The sequence below is a fragment of the Diadema antillarum genome, unplaced genomic scaffold, assembly GCF_040938485.1.
Source record: "Diadema antillarum isolate AM-2024a unplaced genomic scaffold, OU_Dant_1.0 seq00001122_RagTag, whole genome shotgun sequence".
Taxonomy (NCBI): Eukaryota; Metazoa; Echinodermata; class Echinoidea; order Diadematoida; family Diadematidae; genus Diadema; species Diadema antillarum.
The window spans coordinates 367,641-388,540 of record NW_027271936.1 but is presented as its reverse complement, the minus strand read 5'-3'; the positions used below and the strand labels follow the sequence as shown (position 1 = coordinate 388,540).

The 20,900-nt window shown below is 38.6% G+C and overlaps 1 protein-coding gene across 1 annotated transcript in view; it reads right to left on the bottom strand.

Annotated features, from left to right (window-relative positions):
• Positions 1 to 1,241: 1,241 nt before the first annotated feature.
• The window catches only part of LOC139743928 (glutamate--cysteine ligase catalytic subunit-like), a 33,081-nt gene continuing 13,422 nt past the window's right edge, over positions 1,242 to 20,900 (bottom strand). Inside the window, exons 9-15 of the mRNA XM_071654396.1 lie at positions 19,780 to 19,918; positions 12,098 to 12,210; positions 7,708 to 7,800; positions 6,863 to 6,967; positions 5,830 to 5,911; positions 3,173 to 3,409; positions 1,242 to 2,422 (exon numbers count right to left, since the gene is read on the bottom strand). Of these exons, the coding sequence (XP_071510497.1) occupies positions 2,187 to 2,422; positions 3,173 to 3,409; positions 5,830 to 5,911; positions 6,863 to 6,967; positions 7,708 to 7,800; positions 12,098 to 12,210; positions 19,780 to 19,918 (1,005 nt within the window). The 3' untranslated portion in view covers positions 1,242 to 2,186. The remainder of the gene's footprint in view (positions 2,423 to 3,172; positions 3,410 to 5,829; positions 5,912 to 6,862; positions 6,968 to 7,707; positions 7,801 to 12,097; positions 12,211 to 19,779; positions 19,919 to 20,900) is intronic.

Here is a 20,900-nt window from a genome sequence, read left to right as displayed (position 1 = left end):
CATTTCAATGAGTGAAAATAATGTCCCAAATCAGGGAGATGTTAATATTCTCTTATTCAGACATGAACAGATTTTGACATTTTCAAGGAGACTCCTGCAGAATCAGGGAGACTTGGCAGCTCTGTTTGAGGTGTGCATGTGTGCACTTGAGCCCAGGCCAGAGGAGCAGCGTGCTGTAAGCTTCTGATGAGATAGATTATGCAAATGAGACATGACAGGAGGCTTCTTTATCACTGGAAAGAAGAGGTTTGGCCAAGGTCTGTGCCCTCCTGAATGCTTTTCTACCTTTGCATATACTGTATGTCGGCAGTCCCGAAAAAAAAAATTAAAACAGGACCTTCCACTACGGTAACTTTTGAAATAGTGAATCAATCCAAATAAAATTTCAGGGTATGAAACTATAACTTATTACCCACATCCTACAGAAAACCCCATCCCATTTGCTTCAGTGGTCAAAGAGAAAAGAGAATTTTTTAGAGCATGCCAGGAATCCCTTCTCTCAAAGTTCTGTCCATTGTGTTCACATATTAATATGCAGTGCCAAGAGCATCACCAAGTGCTAAACTTGGAAGAATCAGACAGATGACATCCTTTACAATGATCCACATTTCTCTGTGGCAACTTAAACAAATGGAATGGTTTTCTGCAAAACATAGGCAAGATGTTTTATTTTTAGACCCTGAAATAGCATTCAGCCAGTTGAAAGTTATCAATGCAAAAATCCAATTGTAAATTTTGGGGGGACATACTGTATATATATATTTGAATATACAAGTGTATTTTCTATTTTTGAAGGAGGGGATGGGAAGCGGAATTTCAGGAATTACAGGGGTGAGATTGATACGTAAATAATGGAACTAGGGAAACTGTTTTGAGTGACTCAAATCCACAAGGGTGGGGTGGGGAGGGACCCAACTATAAAACTTAAACAACAGTGCCATCACTGCAAAACTGTCATACAGTCTGGAAAATGAGGTAACACAATGACTTCAAAATACAAATTTCCTGTTTTTCTAGGAAATTATTATCCTCAACATACATACTGTTAAGCTGTTCATTACTGCAATTGATTATGACATAGATATTACACAGTTTGACACAAAGATCATTTTTTTAAAAATTACCTTAGAAACATTTCCATGATTTATAATCACATTCTTATAGAATTTATGCAGTGAATTACATTCTTCTGACATACGGTAAAGGCACATTTTCCTAACAGAAAAGAAAACGTAACCCCAGCATGCACAGCATACTTCTCTAAAAATAATTTTGTTTATACATTACATACTTACACATACATACATGAATAAATTAATTAACACATTGATTTTTCAATTCCTTACCTCCCTCATTTCTCTTTGTACACATAAGGAAATATAATCATATCTATTGAATGTTAAAGTACATGAAAGTGTCGTGGAGGGCACGATATCTTCAATTTCACAATCGTTTTCCACTTCATTTGGAAGATGTATTTGTTATATACTGGAATCACATTATGAATAGTTCCAACTTACAAATACAATTTCACTAGCATTGTATTCCGGAGGTGACAACATGTACAGTACCAAATAGCTTTTATATCACAGAAATCACTATTTACATACCCCGGTATACAATGTATGATTGTACCACAGTCATCAGACGCATACAAAAATCAATATACTATGTCTACATCTATTTCGAAATGTCCAGTGTCACCACTGACAGATTCGGCGACAACATTTTCATATCGCTGCTTCATATTCTCTGTCATAGAGGGATGTACACGTAAACGTGGCAATGAGAAGTCAAAGCTACTGATTTCTTTTACATTTTCACCAATGAACCATTACCCATGATTGCTTCTACTGTCCTCGAGTACATTTCTTGGCCACTGCACTGTTGGCACTACACTGTTGGCTGCAGGGAAGTTCTAAAGCTCAAATGATGAGATCTCTTCATCTTTACCTTCTTCCAGTTCTGCTAAAAAAATTGAAGGAATTGGCTAAAATTCCAGGGGGGTGTTTCATCAATGCTTGTCAGCGCCGACAACTGTTGCCGCTGACCAATTTCAGCAAAATCCTTGGTTTTGATTGGCTGAGATGCTCTGGTCACCGACTGTTACTATGGTGATTCAAGTTGTCAGCGCCGACAAACGTTGATGAAACATCCCCCAGATTTTTATGACGTGTAAGCTCGTGTCACACGTTGGTATCCTTCTGGAATTCCACCTTCTGAATGGATTCCGGAATGTCGCCAGATGAGCGGGAGATCTGCGTGTTGACGAGATCGGGTGCCTCCATCTCTCCTCTTGAGATGAGATCAAACTCGCGGATGAGGTCGTAGTTGATCAGCTCAGAGACGACTGAGTCCTGCTTGTAGTCGGGGTGACTGAGGACAAAATCACGTATCCACCGTGCTGTTGTCTTCAGGCGACCTACATACATAAGGCAAAAAGGCAAGTTTTAGGAGAACCCTGATGAAACAAGCACCAATGCAACAAGATTTCTTGCCCCAAAAGTTTTCCCTGTCCAATATTAACATGTATTTTCTTTTTTTTTCAAACCATATCTATGGAAAACTTCACTCAAAAAGTAGAGCTCATTTTGGATCGCAACTCAGATTTTGGTAGCACCAGGGGAACCTTAGCAGAAACAGTATTAAATCGTTCTATCATTACTTTCCTTTTCTGGACAAAGACTGCCGAAAAAGGGGGGGGGGGAGGATTAGAGGAAACAACTTCCCAATGCACCCTGCAAGTATTCACAACCAGCTATATCTTGTACACATTACACAGAAACCAACAATATAGCTTCATTCACCTGCATTTCCCAAGCCATGTCTTTAGCATTTAGCATTTAGCACAGACTAAAAAAGCATTAAAAGTCTTTCTGTAGTGAAACTGTATCAATTTTCTGTGCAAAAGTTCCTAGTATGCTTTCTGCATTTCAATAACAGAGTATCCAAACAGCGACAAAAGCAACTACAAAATTTGATGTTTTAGTTGTCATGGTCAAGCAGTCATTTCTGGCAGGCAAACTGGATGCTTTCAGAGGAAAAGAGGAGAACAAGAGATAGAGGCTTAAAACTAGGTGTCGGCCACATAAGGATTAGCAAAACAAAAAATAATAACACTAATATGCATCTGATTCAAAGCTTTGACGCGATTGAAGGTCCGATTGAATACCTGCCGCCCGGTCAGAAATGAGTTTGAGGTAGTGGATGATCGTGCACCGTGTGTCTACGTCTACGCCTTCCTGCGTGTTGAGGTACTGGCGGACCAGCGGCACCAGTCCGGGGAAATTGGCCTGGGGGCAGTCTGGGTACTGTCCGCCGTTGATGATGGTATTGATGTCCATGCAGCCATAGTACTCCTTCATGTCTGTACACGTCCCAACGTTTGTGGTTATCTCTGTGTCACTGACTGGATGGAAATGAAAATACAGTGGAATTAAAGGACAAGTCCACCTTCATAGACATGTGGGTTGAGTGAATGCAGCAAAATTAGAAGAATATATCAGTGAGAGTTTGAGGAAAATCGGACAATCCGTTCAAAAGTTATGAATTTTTGAAGTTTCTGCTCAGTCATGGCTGGACAAAAAGACTAATATAGCTTGTGATGTCACATGTGTACAACGTTATAAAGAAAGAATAAAGAAAATTCAACATATTTCCATTTTTCTCGCATAACAAAAGAACACTCATCTTCTCTCTTTCAGAAGGCAGGGGGAATAATATTACCCTTAACATACGTCAGTAGCAAGTCAAAGAAATTTGCACTTTATTCAAAAAAGTAAAGTTTTGTGAAATTCTCTTTTTATTTTCCTTAGATCGTTGTACGCATGTGGCATCATACACTGTACTAGTCTTCTTATCCAGCAGTGACTGTGCAGATACTTAAAAAATTCATAACTTTTGGAAGGATAGTCCGATTTTCCTCAAATCTTCACTGATGTGTTCTACTAATATTGTTGCATTATCACAATCCTTATGTATATGAAGGTGGACTTGTCCTTTAATATTTATTCTTTCTTTCTGAATATCATCTTTCTTTCTTTCATTTAATATGCCTTGTCTGCCTTGGGCTACTTAACATACAATGTCGGAATTTCGGAGCTTGGGTATTTGTTCCATGTTCATCGCATCACTGCCAGCTACCAGGGACAGCCTGGTGGTAGTGTCACTGCCCGGAAAGCAGTACATAGATGACAGGTTCGAGTCCCGCTGGTACCTTTTTTCCGACATGTTTGTTAATTTACAGATCAGCAGTTGCGATCTTAACAAATTTAATTTGTAGAGGGAGACAAAGTGAAGAAACTCGCACCTGAACCTTCACCCCTCCGAATAATATCTTTCTTTCTTTCAGAGTGGAATCTCTTTATAAAAGGATGGCATATACAGAAGTTGAGATACAATGTACCTGATATAACGAGGCAATTCTGCAGATCTTATTCCTGTTATATTGATGTATTTTTATTCCTGATAATGAGATATCTTTTTCTGTTTGTAAACCTTTTTAAAGCTGCCATACTTGTTGTTCCTACTTGGGTGTACACTCCATGAATGCGCTGAGCTTGGTCTCACTCTTTCGTTCCCGTATTAGTGGTCTGTCACTTTCATACAATTCTGTCCTACTTACCGGGCACACAATAAATTTTTTGTCATGTTATTATTCGGCAGTTTTTGTTTTCAGTGGTCCCATACACTGGATACTGTGAATGGTAAAAGTTGAAAGGCTGTAGCTACGCATGTTTTTTTTTGTTTTTTTGTTTGTTTTTTTGTTTTTTTTTTTTGTTTTTTTTTTTTTGGGGGGGGGGGGTTTGTGTGTTTTTTTTTTGGGGGGGGGTTGCATGTTTTGTTTTGTGTTTTTTGCAAAATTTGGGTCGCAACCCAAGTTGCACAAATTTGTGCAAATTTTGGCAAAAAGACGTGAAATTGTGCGGTGAGAATTGTGACTGAAAAAAAAAAAAAAATGTCTAGATTTTGTATCAAACAGCAGGATGCATAACCCAGTGAAGTAGTCCCACCTCACATCCAACTGGACCCCACAGAAGACCAGTTATATATACAACTGAAAATGGGCTATCCAGCAATCTTCTCATCAATAGAAAATGAAAGCTTGCTGTGGACCACATTTTGTTGATGCCCAGAGTTGTTTCATAAAACAAATTAATGGTACATGGTGTTTACTCTGATACACTACAATGAAACAAGATTTCACCCCTGTGACCATTTTGTATGAAATCATTGCTTCATGAAAACAAGCCAAATTTTGACATCATACAGACTAATTTTCCCTGATAGCATCAGGGGCAGTTTCATCGATGAAACTGCCCAATCAGGTGTGAGAGTACTCTCACTTCCCATAACATAATTCAAGTAACTCCCGCTTTTGCTCTATTAGTGGGACTATTACGCCCGCTCAACGCTCTATAGCTGTTTCATTCATGAATGAAACTGCCCCTGGACCCTGTCACAAACAAGGATTAAAGTAAGTCTTTATTTCTTATTTTACACCTGATTGAATTCCACTTCTTTAATCCCTTTTGTTTACTGTAAAACGAGAAATGTTCGCGTGCATTTTAATTTCGCGAATTTCGCGAGCGCCAAGATTCGCGAAATTAAAATGCACGCGAAATTTCTTATCTACACTATATATGCATTGAACGCAAGAGGCAATTCGCGAAAATTTCTTGCCACGAAAAATGCCGTCGGCTCCAATTCGCGAAAATTTCGTGCCGCGAATATATTATGTTTTACAGTATTATTTGGACATGAAGTGGCATTTCACTTTCAATGATTCTGTAAAATGTGACTAACGAGTAACTGTGCAGTCATACTCACATGAATGGATGTCTTTTCTGAAGTAGAATTTTTCGTTCAGGACCGCATCTTTCTTCTGAGCCCTTTTCATGTTTTCATCAACCTAAAGGCAGAATGGGAATATACATAGGCGTGTCATCAGCATGCAATTTTCTTCAAAAAAAAATATGCACATTACTAAACATATACTGTAGGACAGTGAAACAAACTTCTTGTCAAACTTTAAATACCACAGGAACAATATACATACATGTATGTAAAATACACAAAAGGCAAAATAAACAGAAACAATGCTGACTACAGTCTACTAAAGATTGTGCCCAAGTGAACCATTGGCACAGGAAGGCATGAGATCTATCAACACTGTGTACAGGGCAGAACTAGTGTACAACTTAAACCCTGACGTCATTGCTCACAACGAAATGATTTTCCTGATTTTCCTTGAAATTGAGTTTTGCTGATCTGTTTTACATGATCCCTTAAAAAAAAGAAATGAATGCTTGTTAGCAACACAATCATGAAACTGACTATTTTCTAAAGTCCTCTAAAAATACTCTAACATGTATCATAACAAAACAAAAACTTTTGAATATGAAAACATTCATAAACTTTAACATCATGAAAAGACATATTTAAGCTACCAAACTTTCACCTTCAATGTATGCTGGCGTACATTTTTTCTTTTCTCTTTATTTTTTACAACAACAAATATTTTTGTAGACTCCTTGGCTTCAAAGTTTGTGATTCCATCAAAGGTAGCACGGTGATGGGGGATCACATTTGCTAGAGGGTGAACACAGAGACACAACTCTTCTTTGGGTGACATTAATATCACTGTCCCAACACCCAGCTACCACTTTGACAATATATCTTTAAGATGATTTCACTGACCAACACCACTTTTGCCATTTGAGCAAAATCATTACTTGTCATTTATCATGCAAACTTTTACCGAGCTGTTTACATAATTTGGACACTTGCAATCAAAATGTATCTTCAAAAAGATTGACAATATTCTTGGCGAGCCGATATGGCTTGCTCGCTCCTCACGTACCTTTGAGATTGGAATAAGGAAGTTAAGCTTGAATGTCAAGATTGCACGGGTGAGGAGGACGAGGAATACCACGAAGGCTGCATTCTCAAAGTCAGTCAATTGCACCTGTCATCATGGGAAGATATGAAAACACAGTTCATTCCCGTTATATAGAAAACACACTTAAAACAAAATTTCACTTTAACAAAGTAAAAAGTTTAGATCCCGATGATTACCCGTACCAATAAATCACAACAGACTTTATTGTCTGGTTGATTTTAACAACATTTTGGTGGAACAAAACCAAACCGCCAGTCCTGTGGACTTCATTTCAATGGGAGTCACCTGTTCAGAACATCCTAATCCAAGACTAGCAAATCTCTGTCTTACACCATACGTCTACTACGTGTACATCAGATCATTTTTCTCAAAGAATGAACACTTTTTTCAATAAATACATGCCTACCTGTCAGTATTTTTACATGACTCAATTTTGTAACGGGTTGAAACTGGACCACAGTTAAACAGAGACTGTAGCTGATACACGTATGTGACTGCACATCACAAAACGAACAAAAAAAAAAACATGCAGATATCTTACATTTATAAGGACTCAAAATAAATGAAATGGGTCAACCAAGTCAATTTTCTCATCTCTCTGCTCAGTAAACAGGTTTTTAGATTGTGTGCTTTCTTTCCATGATTTAGTTAGAAGAGTCCATTTGAACAGTGTTATACATTATTTTAAAGCTTAGAGTCTGCTCTCTCAGAATCTACCTTTAATGAAATATCTATGTCTGGCGACTTTTTGTTAGTTGTGTGATGCAGGGTCACATCTCAGACTACAATGTAGTCATCATTCTCACCTCAATGGGCCTGAACTCCACTCTCCAGCCAATCTTGGAGTTGACTGGTGGTGGTTTGAATCTCATCGACTGCCAATTGGTTGACTGGATGTTCTGTCATGTATCGGAAAAAGAGGAAGAGAGGCACTGGAATTAAAGCTCAAGTTTTGACACAAGCTATTACAAAGGATAAGGGAGTGATATCAGAGATAGATATTATTTTTATAGAGAGAGACATAAGGCACGGTCAGACTGGCAAAAGATCGAGAAGTTTAAGATCACGGAGTTTGAGCCATTGGTACGCACGCAAGAAAGAGTGCGCTGTCCGATAGCCAGTGATTGTGACGTTTGTAACAATGCATATCTGTACATGACAATGGCCTCGCGCTTCAGAGACACCGCGCGTAAATAGATCGAGAAGTTTCACGGGAAGTTTGGGGTCAGTTTGCTGTCACACTGGCAAAACTTCAAGATTTTGAACTTCTCGATCTTTAGCCAGTCTGACCGCAACTATAGAGAAATAGATACGGTAGTGAGGAAGAAAGAGGGACAGAATACCACACATACAAGACCTTCACTTTATCAACAATTTCTCTTATTCAATACATTATTGGCTTTAATTTGCTGCATGGTGAAATTTAGAAAACTTATAATTATGTCATACACTCTGGTGGTTTTAAACATTATGGAGAAATGAAACATGCCAAAGTAAAGATTTCAAAATGAGGGCATGGTATGCATCAACCATATGAAATGCTATAAAGGTTCAGAGTACAAAAAGTAATCATGAGACTTTCCTTCATATAAAGCCTATTGAAGATGTGATTCTTGCTGGGAATTCTTTTGCATTTAGTTCTGAAGAACAATTCATATATAATATCCATATTGATTTTAATAATACAACACAGAAACTAAAATCAGTCAGAAGACATGGATTATAAGACTTTCAATGAAATTGGACAAGAGAAAATTATGGTATTTTGCAGTACTAAAATGTTTTCAACAAGTAAAGTTACTGGTAGGAAGCATATAAGCAAATGAGCAGAATATGGGCAGGATCACACCTCTGTCATTGTGTTGGTTTAATTTTATTTTATTCATTCAAGCCAACTTCACCAAGGATTTGATCTGAGGGTCATTGGTTCATAGTGCAAAATGACACACATAATAATAATGATGATATGGTCTTCTTTATCTTTGATATGGTCTTCTTTATCTAGGGTAGCCTCTTCAGAGTTGCCACTTATAAACCAGAGGGCCCTGCCAATATAATTATCTTCGCGTTGTCAGGTACCCATATTGATATACACCTGGGTCAAGAGGGACATGGTACAGGCCAACTTCTACCAGGATTTGATTTGTAATAGAGAGGTTCACTGGTTCATGGTGAAAAATGACACACATAATAATAATGATGATATGGTCTTCTTTATCTAGGGTAGCCCCTTCAGAGTTGCCACTTATAAACCAGAGGGCCCTGCCAATATAATTATCTTCGCGTTGTCAGGTACTCATATTGATATACACCCGGGTCAAGAGGGACATGGCACAATCCACTTTAGTGCGCGCATGCAAATCTCAAATACGCGCAGCCTGAACCCCCAAGTTCACTGACCCTACCTGCCAAAATATCAGAAATCATTCATAAATTCCCCCAAATTCTTGGATCACTACCCAAATTTAATCATCTGTTACTTGTATCATTCTAAATCTTTCCTGCAAGTTTCATCCAAATCCGTTGACTACTTTTTGAGTTATTTTGCACAAGGACAACCAAACACACAAACCAACAGTAATGAAAACATTTAACCTCCTCCCTTGGCGGCGGTAATTATGATATGGTCTTCTCTATCTAGGGTAGCCCCTTCTGAGTTGCCACTTTAAATAACCAGAGGGCCCTGCCAATACCGTTATCTTTAGCGTTGTCAGGTACCCACTTTATCTTATATACACCTGGTTCAAGAGGAACATGGTACAAGCCAACTTCTCCCAGGATTTGATCTTTAATAGAGAGGTTCACTGGTTCATAGTGAAATACATGTATAACACACATAAATAATGATGATACAGTCTTCTTTATCTAATAATAATGATGATAAGGTCTTCTTTATCTAGGGTAGCCTCTTCAGAGTTCCCACTTATTAACCAGAGGGCCCCATCAATATCATTATTCTAGCGTTGTCAGGTACCCATTTGTACACCTGAGTCAAGAGGGACATGGTACAAGCCAACTTCTCCCAGAATTTGATCTTTAATACAGAGGTTTACTGATTCATAGTGAAATATAGCAAACATAATAATAATGATGATACGGTCTTCTTTATCTAATAATAATGATGATAAGGTCTTCTTTATCTAGGGTAGCCTCTTCAGAGTTCCCACTTATTAACCAGAGGGCCCTGCCAGTATCATTATCTTAGTGTTGCCAGGTACCCATTTGTACACCTGGGTCAAGAGGGACATCATGGTACAAGGCAACTTCTCCCAAGATTTGATCTTTGATAGATCTGCCCCCCCCCCCCATAGATTTACTGGTTCATAGCGAAGTGAAGCATGACACACATTATAATGATGATGATATGGTCTTCTTTATCTAGGGTAACCTCTTCTGAGTGGCCACTTATTAACCAGAGGGCCCTGCCAATACCGTTATCTTTAGCGTTGTCAGGTACCCACTTTAATATCTTATATACACCTGGTTCAAGAGGGACATGGTACAAGCCAACTTCTCCCAGAATTTGATCTTTAACAGAGAGGTTTACTGGTTCATAGTGAAATATAGCAAACGTAATAATAATGATGGTACGGTCTTCTTTATCTAATAATAACTAGAAATGTCGCTACAGCGACTGGTTATACCCCCGTCAAACAACATTTCATAAGCTTTGGTCAAAACAACATTTGATAAGCTTAGGTCAAAAAACTGAGGAAGTAGTTAAATCCGCAAGATCTTTCCTTGATCTTCTGCCATTAATATGCCGTTACCATGGCAACGTACTTTCGGGTACTGTCGAAAAATGCGTCTTGCACATCTACAACCAAAGGCACACGTCTGTACCAAGTTTCATGGAAATTGGGCAAAAACTGAGGAAGTAGTTTGCAACACAAAATTTTCCATCATTTTGGCTCATAATATGTGAGCTGTTACCATGGCAACATACTTTTTGTCACTGTCAAGAAATGTGTCATGCTGACCTACATCCTAAGACAAACATTCAATATGAATTCCATGAGAATTGGAAGAACACTGATGAAGCAGTTTTGCCATGAAGCATTTTGCCCTATATTTTACCAATAACATGCCGTTACCATGGCAACGCACTTTTTGCCACTGCGGAAATATGTGTCTTGCACATTAACATATTCAGATGAACATCTGTACCTAATTTCATAAAAATTGATCAAAAACTGTGGGAGGAGTTCGCGACGCAAGATTTGTACCCATTTTTGCCCATAATATGCCGTTACCATGGCAACGTACTTTTGGGTACTGTCAAAAAATACGTCTTGCACATCTACAACCCAAGGCACACATCTGTGCCAAGTTTTATGGGAATCGGTTGAAAACTGAGGAAGTAGTTCGCGACGCAAGATTTGTACCCATTTTTGCCCATAATATGCCGTTACCATGGCAACATACTTTTGGGTACTGTCAAAAAATACGTCTTGCACATCTACAACCCAAGGCACACATCTGTGCCAAGTTTTATGGGAATCGGTTGAAAACTGAGGAAGTAGTTCGCGACGCAAGATTTGCAACGGACCGACCGCCCGACCGACCGCCCGACCGCCCGACCGACCGCCCGACCGCCCGACCGACCGCCCGACCGCCCGACCGCCCGACCGCCCGACCACCCGACCGACCGCCCGACCGACCGTCCGCTGATTCCTATATACCCCCTTCAAACTTCGTTTGGCGGGGGTATAATGATGATATGGTCTTCTTTATCTAGGGTAGCCTCTTCAGAGTTCCCACTTATCAACCAGAGGGCCCTGCCAGTATCATTATCTTAGTGTTGCCAGGTACCCATTTGTACACCTGGGTCAAGAGGGACATCATGGTACAAGGCAACTTCTCCCAAGATTTGATCTTTGATAGATCTGCCCCCCCCCCCCCCCCCCCCCCCATAGATTTACTGGTTCATAGCGAAGTGAAGCATGACACACATTATAATAATGATGATATGGTCTTCTTTATCTAGGGTAACCTCTTCTGAGTGGCCACTTATTAACCAGAGGATGTTTTGTCCATGGATGTAGGTACTTGACAGAATTTGAACTTGAGACCTTCACAATGAACGCTAGGAGTCTTATCCACGCCACAGTGCAACAGTGAAAATTGACATCACTAAAAATTAGAAAGTCATAGTTTGGGGTCAGTATGTTGTGACATAGAGTCAAGTGTTCTTACCTCAAAATGGTCCGAGTCGTTGCGGTCATCTTGGTTGATCCTCTCGCTGAAAAGAGAGACCGGGTCCCTAATGAAAAGATGGGCTATGTGTCTGGCCAGCTGGCGGTCAATACCTGGACATGGGAAATAATCGACAGTCTCATGAGCACGGTCAGTTTACAGAGTATCGTTTTGGCCTGAATATTGACTTGAGGAAAAAGCAACATACCTGAAAGTAGTTTTGTACAATATAAGTATCCCCAAGTGTTCATACATCTACAGTTTATTTGGGCATCAAAACATGTACACGTACATGCAAATGATTGATATCAATTTATGAATCAGATAATAGCTGGCCATTTTTTTTCTCTTTTTAAATGACATACATATAAATATTGTATTTGTCCTCATTTTACCCATAGTGCACTCATCTTCTACTTGTGCCATGACGCCTGAGCTCAGGCAACATACTCCAATGTCCGTACAAGGCAAACATTTGGTGACCTTTCATCACAAAAGCCACAGAGTCACACAGGTCATTTTGCTGGGAGGTCTACTAACTGTAAAACACAATATTGTTGTGGCATGAAATTTTTGCAAATTGGAGCTGACGGCCTGTTTTGTGGCATGAAATTTTCGCAAGTTGCCTCTGACATTCAGTGCAAATAATGTAGACAAGAACTCTTGCATGCATTATAATTTCGCGAATCTTGGCTCTCGCAAAATTCACAAAATTAACATGCAAGCGAACATTCCTTGTTTTACGGTTTTAAATCCGTTTGCTGTCCACCAATGTCTGACATTCAATGCATATAGTGTAGACAAGAACTCTTGCATGCATTATAATTTCGCGAATCTTGGCTCTCACAAAATTTGCGAAATTAACATGCACACGAACATTCCTCGTTTTACGGTTTTAATCTGTTTGCCGTCTACAGCTGATATGCTTTTATTCATTTTTTTCTAATGGTTTGGTAAGTCAAAATTTAATGAGTTAATTCATACCCTCATAAAGCTGAGAATTCTTCATTCAGACAATGATCAAAACTTTAGATTGCTAACCCTAACCAGGCAGGGATTTTTGGCCTATTCTTTGGCCAGGGGAGGGTTGATTCAACCCCCTCCCCCTCCGAAATCTCCGCCGTTGATCGCACAATCGCCCTAAAATATGGCACATACATACATATCGCGTAATCTACCATAAAAGAAAAAAATTGAATTTTTCATTTTTTTATATTTCACATGTTTTTAATATTTAATATGCGTGACATCATAAATTTTGCTCTAATTCAGAAAGTAAAGCTAATGGCATCCTAATTTTTGGTAATATTATTCCTTGTAGGATTCCTAACAATGTACTTGAAAAAAAATCTGGAATCAAAATTAATTTCTTATCTATTCTATTGTTTTATGAATTTTTTATGTATTTCTGTTTTTCAACCTTTTGTGTTTTTCGGGTTTTTTTTCCACAAAATTTATTACAGAACCTATTTCAAAAATAATTATGATGAAATTAATTGATTTCAGCCATTGAAAGTGAAAATAATCATATCTTTTTGAATAAGGAGAGAAAACTCTATTTGCATAGATTTTGTACACAAAATCACGTTTTTTTGAGCCATTTTCGGTCCGACAAGCATGTATAAAAGGTCGTGCAGCATCGTAACGGCATGTCTGATTTACGCGCAAATGGTGTCATCAGATGTGCGAGATTTGAAAGTAAAAAGTCAGAGAGCAGCGCGGTCAAAAAAATTTGCATGGCAGAATGGTCGCGGAAAATGTCGGGGGGGGGGGGGGAGGGGGGGGGTTGATTCCACCCCCCTCCCCGGACCTCTTAGGGTTAAATGACTTTATGTTGGGCCTGGTATATCATTATGCCTGTATCCTCATTCAATAATTTTACATGCAAGGAATTATCATTGGCTAAATTTCCAGACATCTCAACTTCCTAGACAAAGTCAAAGATCCATTTTATATTATCTGAAGTACAATTTTCCTACCTCTTCTCCATCTGTTAACTGCAAATTAAAAGCATCTTTGGAAATATATTTTCTTACAGCCGCAGTATTAAGTACCTTGATTATTATTCGAAAAAAATAATGCCATGAGTAGCAGTAAGGAAGTTGATGCCTCTGCAATCTGTCAGAAGCAAGTCAAAGATTAGCATCATATTGTAGAATGATAGCAAATAATCCTTGCAATCACTGGCGATAGACACTGTAAACACACTATCGCACACTTGCAGCATAAGAGTTCCCGCATTTAGTAATATAAAGCAGCAAGAGTTCACACACTTTTAATAGCCAGAGATAGCTAGCCATGCGTCAATGCCTTACCCATTCCTTCAATTAATTAGTGCATCCAGTAACTACTTTATGCACAGTTGCATGTACAGCAAGCAAGAAGGAAAAGCAATTTGCAAAGTGCTAGTAATCATTGGGAAAACAATTACATACAATGGATTTCTGGCAATTTTGTTTTTTCCACCATTCGATATGAAATTAACAATGCCAGTGTTGTTTTGTGCATCAGTATGAAAAGTATGCTTGCAGTAACTACAGAATTTCTTTTAAAAAAAAAAACACACACACACACACTTTCTGATAGGTGTGCCTCGTGGATTAACAATTCCATAATTACAATATGCACACAATTACTACTGGTGTACTCAGACCGGTTCACAATGTGTACGCTGATCCATGGAAAAACTAGAAATGTCGCTATGGCGACTGATGCCTCCGCCATAATGCATGATTCTCCCAATAGGCGTATAGTACAATGTCTTCACAATGTGTGATCCATGACAGTTTCACGTAACTGGCAAAATATTGAAATGACAGGTTTGTCAGAAATGTCTTCAACTGGGTTTGCTTTAATTTTCTAAGAGTGCAGGTACACATATTTGGGGAATTGAGAATTTTTACTTGAATTCTGACACACCTTTTTATAAGTTTATGCATTGAGTAATTTCCAAGGTATGAAGAAAGAGTGTAATGACGGTACAAAATGGATTTTTTTTTTTTTTTTTTTTTTTTTTTTGGGGGGGGGGGCATTGAAACCTGGCCTTTGACCCTTAACCTTTGACCTTTGACCTTCTGGCTGGAAATTTCCAAGAGAATCTCCATTAGGTAATGCATGTAATAAGTTTTGAAACTAATAATGCAAGCATTGCATATACTAGTATATGAGGGAAATAGTAAAATTTTGAGGAGTTGACCTTGACCTTTGACCCCTGACTATTGACCCATGACCCCTAAATTCCCTAGATAATCCCTGCCAGTCAGTACATGCGTATGTACCAAGTTCCATGAAGATACATTGAACCATTTGCAAGAAAAGTGATATTGCAACATTTTCACCTAATCTTTGACCTTTTGACCTTTGACCTTATGACATGAAACTCTCTCTGGAGAATCTTTACACAGTAGTGCATGTCCACACCAAGTTTCAAGAAAATACCTTTGGGCATTGCATAGATATGGGGGAAATTGCAACATTTGTAGCATTTGACCTTGACCTTTTGACCTTTGACCTCTTGCCAATGTCACTATTAAAAATCATATCAACTAATTGTCCGATCATACATCATCCTTGGACCAAGTTTGGTGAAAGTTGCTTCATCCAGTTTTGAGTTATCACGTAAACAGATAAATTTTAGGATTTGACCTTGATCTTTGACCTTTGACCTCTGTCCGATTTCACTGAAAAACTAATCAAGTAATTGTCCCATCATACATCATCCTCCAACAAAGTTTGGTGAAATTTACTCCATCCAGTCTCGAGTTATCTGGTAAACGGATACAATTTCATGATTTGACCTTGACCTTTGACCTTTAGCCGATTTCACCCAAAATCTAATCAAATAATTGCCCCATCATACTTCATACTTTGACCAAGTTTGGTAAAATTCCAGTGAATATTACTCAAGTTATCGCGTAAACGAAAGCGGACGGACGGACGTACGGACGTACGGACGTACGTACGGACGTACGGACGGACGGACAACCCGAAAACATAATGCCTCCGGCACCACTTTGTGGCGGAGGCATAAAAAATGGACATTGATGCATTCTCACAAATACTATTTTAGTATCAAAAATAATTCTGGTCACATAAGGGCTTGTTCAAAAGACTGTAAACATAATTTATGATCAAAGTGATAAAGCAATGTAATTTTTCATTTGTTTAATATCTGTGAACTAGACCGATTATTCAGGAATCATGGCAATATGGGGAAAAAATGGAATCAAGAGGTATTGTATTCAGAAAATTACAAAGGGGGAAAAACTTGTGCAATCATGTTGTCAATAACTAGCAAATGATTTAAATAACTTTACAAAAGTGATACACCGTATGTATGTTCATGCGTGCCACAAAATGCAGTAATGATTACTGCGAACACAGCACAAATTTGCCTCATCAATGTACATGCTTTTGTTATATTATTTTCTCGTACTTGTTTGTACTGTTCATGTACAGCTCCACTGTATAAAACTTAATAACTACGTGAAAACTGCATGTCACCTAGAGAAGGGGGAAGGTACTCAGAAGTAAAAATCTGATCACAGTAATCATGACACTGCATTTCTCTGTGGGCTTTAAGTTTACACAGAGCATTGTATCAACCCACACTGTGCTTTGTTTACCTAATGGCACGCATGTTGGAGTGCTGTCTTCACCGAATCATACAGATGTCTGAAATCTAACTGTCAATGAATAGAGATTACCTAATCTTCCTAATCCCTATTGTGTCACCATGGTTCGATGCTGGAATAAGGTGCAATCCTGTGCCTGAGTGGGATCCCTAATTACTTGAATTACTGAATTTTGATGAAAAAGCTTTGAAAGTTAAAAGGATGGTATAGTATTGGTTGAGGTGAGAATTTGGCTTTTAACTTTGTGCAAATATACTTTAATAGAAACCACTTTCTAAAGTGTTAAAAATGTTACAAATGTTCTAATTCTGAGAGGAATTCAATGTTTATTTGATGAAAATCAGGTTTGAAATGTCTGAGATATCTAAAAGCAAAGTAAAATGAGGCAATCACGCTATTAAAGGTGGGTCCCACCTTTAATTGTTTTGGATATCTCAAGACATTTCAAAAACCATTTTTTCATGAAATAAACATCAAATTCCTCATAGAATTTATGTTCTTTCATACTTCATAAGAGGTTTCTCATTATGTCAACAACAACAACAAAAAAATCATCAAAATGTTGGAAACCTCAAACCCCATCTCAACTTAAACTTCACCATCCCTTTAAAGCCAAGAGCCTGAGCACACTAAGGATTACAGGAATGCTGTTTACACGAGCCTATTGTAAACACATACCCATACATAACAGAGGGTCCGTTTGCTACATTTGATTTTAATACTTCAAACTACAAAGCAAACCTGCATCATATCATATTGTATCATTCCCATTCAAACAATTTCTGAAGCCACGTTTGGACTCTGCACCGTCTTGGTGCCACTTTTAGCAGCTAATGACCTCCGTCGTCTCGGATGAATTGACAAAAACGTCAGACAGAAATGACAATAACCTTTGCCCGCACCTTGTCAACATGGTATCAAAATATCTCATTATGTAGAGGTATTACAGACAAGAAGTGCAGACTGATTGATGTTCTTTATCTCCCAATAATACCCAGTGCTCAAGCGCTCCAGCTCTGTTGCTATGTTTTGTTTTTTTTCTTCTTCTTCTTTCATTGATACAGTAGTGTTATACTCAAATCAACCCTTTACATGCCCTGGCACACAAATGCACACTATCTTGACTCGTCAAATCTTTGTCATCCGTAATTAGGAATAATAATAAAAATAATAATTATATAACATATTTATTTAGTACCTACATGACCACAATTTACCTCTGGCAACATTTTTTAATGTTGTTATGTACATTTTTCGTCCAATCTAGTAAATTGCAAAATTCTTCACAATAAAAGCCAATACAGAATTGCATTTTATTGCTTCAGTTTGGGTAGATCACTGAAAAATGGCCACTATTGATAAAGATAAACCCTGGGCACTTATCTTTACCTTAGGGCTCAGAAAAAAGATTATGCATACAGGTACGTACAAAAAGTTGACTGTGGTATAAAGCAAACAAAGCCAAAGTGTAGTGACAGGGGATGACATATTGGTTGATATCAGACAGGCATTCAAAATATTGGGTTGAAATTAATGGGCTCAGACTGTGATCGTAAGCCACCTGTCTGAGATATATGTACATGAACTTTAAGAGCTCTTACCAAAAGGTTCCTCAGGCTTGCATTAAGCAAAAAAAAAAAAAAAATGCTCTGTCGAATTTTGATGCATGAGTAGGCTTCAGACAATGATCAGATACCCTATGCAAGTCACAGAAACCAATGAGAGCCGTTCCTTTACTTCAGATCCAAACGTTTTCAGGAGCGAGTAATTCAGTGTCAGTTTTTACAACATATGAATGTAAAACAAATGAGTTGACAATGGTCTCACCCATTAAATATGTCTCCCCCTACAACCTGACATACAAATCTTGCACACTGTCTAATAAAAAACAAACAAACAAGGAAAAAACTTGTATCTATATGGCAGTTGCATACCACTGTTGTGTTGTGTCACTGTAGCAATGGTACTTTTTACCAAGACAAAGCACGTTCTTGAAGCTTTTTACTTCTTACAAAAATAGGAAAATATATAGACCACACATACACACAAAACAACAAAATGCTTTGGGATCACTAGAGCACACAGCTGACAATGTGTATCCAGAGTCCCTATTCAAAGCAGATTTACTCATCTTGATCCAACATCTATGCTTCACTGATCCTTAAAGCATCATCCGAGGGGCAGGGAAGGTGGTGTAGGAATCAGTAGACTTGACAAATTCCACAGTAGCAGACAAAAGCTAGCAAGTCAAGCCGGTGGCAGCCTAATTTTGTTGTGATATTCTTTATACTTACAGTCTTTCCCCATCTGATTAACCCATTGAGAACGGACTGATTTTGCTATAACATACATTTCCCACAGACGCGTGCCCGAGTATTCTCGGGACTCGTCTTCAACGGGATAAAGTTCCCTGTATAAAACATTTTCTTCCGAATACTATGTAACTTATCATACAGGAACCATTGCCCCCCCCCCCTTCCCCCCCCCCCCCTTCCCCCCTTTTCCTGCTCCATACGAGGGTAATGTGGCTCTGTTTGTAGCACATCATATAGCTCAGGTTTGATTCTCATCAAGCCTACATGAAGCCAAGTATTATGTGGTGTGTAATTCTGCACCTGTCCCCTTTAGTACGAGGCAAAGTACTCTGTACTACCCTGTAGTACATAAAGGACATAAAATGGAGGATCCATGTGTGAGGGAGTCACAACTTAGGCACGTAAAAGATCCCACTTCATTCATTCATCACAAAAAGCAAGGTGTTATAAAACCTGCTGAAGCAATACCCCGGGACTGGCTGATGCCCAGTCCCCCCCCCCCCCCCCCCCCCCCCCCAGCAGCAAGCAATCAGAAACAAAGAAGAAGGTTGAAAGAAAGAGGACGTCATTATAAATGCAGATTGGTGAAGATGTGCTATGGCAGATTTGTTATCAATTAGTCACCCTCTGTAGGAATTTATTTGTAAGATCACAACAGTTACTGCTGATCAACATTTTAAAGAACACAGAAAATTGCTCAACATGAAAGACAGAATTTTCTGATTATCCTCACCTGCATCGAGCATATCTTGTAGGAGCTCCTCGTCCAGAATGAGATCGGTGTCGTTGTACCTCTCGCCCTGTGGTGACAGGTAACTGTCCACGCTGTCGTAACGTGACTTTGGTATCTTGAAGCGATTCGTCTTCAGCTCCTGTTTGATCCAAAATAGTGCGGAAAAACACATTTTTTTAGCTTGTATGAAGGCAATTTGCTTACTATAGAATATATGTGACCCTGCACCTCAAAACAAACAAAATGTCGCCAGACATGAATTTTTAGTTAAGACCATATTCTGAAAGAGCAGACTTTAAGCTTTAAAATGATGTATAACTCAAATCAAATGGACTCTCCTAACCTATCTAAATATTGTAAAGAAAGCATAAACTCAGGAAAAGTGTGAACTGAGAAAAGAGGCTCTGAAGTACAGTGTCTATTCAAGCGCTTAATCTTTACCAAACCGTGCTGGCTGTGCGATGAATGGGACAAAAACAGGAAGTAAACCTCCAGACTAATAACAATGAAGGGATTATCAGATTAAACTGAAATTAAGCATGCCTCATTAACACATTCTGTCCATTATCAATGCCAACTTTCAAAGCAGTAGCCCTACCGTTTCAAAAGTTATTAGAGTTAAGAGTGTGGACATGGTTTTTCAGAAATGAAAAAGGGATTCTAAAGACACACCTAATCACACTATTCTATCAAAAATGTTCGAGATAAACTGCTAAAAAAAACACACTTTCCTTCCCATTTTATGATACCAAATTTTAGCATGATGTAAAAGAAGACCCGCTCTTTCAGAAAATATGAAAAAGTCAAGTTCGGCTAGGTTGACCCATTTCACTTATTTTCAGTCCTCACGCAAAATCAGTGTGTGCGACTTTATGTTCATTTTGAGGTGCACGGTCACATATAATAAAAGCACGCCATATATTCCAATACTTACAGTTGTCAATGTCCTGATTCCGTGGAACTAAAAACATGAAAGCCTTACCCTGCCGGGCACGAAAAATTACGAACGCGAAAATATTTCCTTTTACGATTAACTTCTATATTCCCTCCACAATTGACAATGCACTTCCTTCATGTCAACTTTCCTTACTGGAGATTAATGAATATTGAATATGGACCAC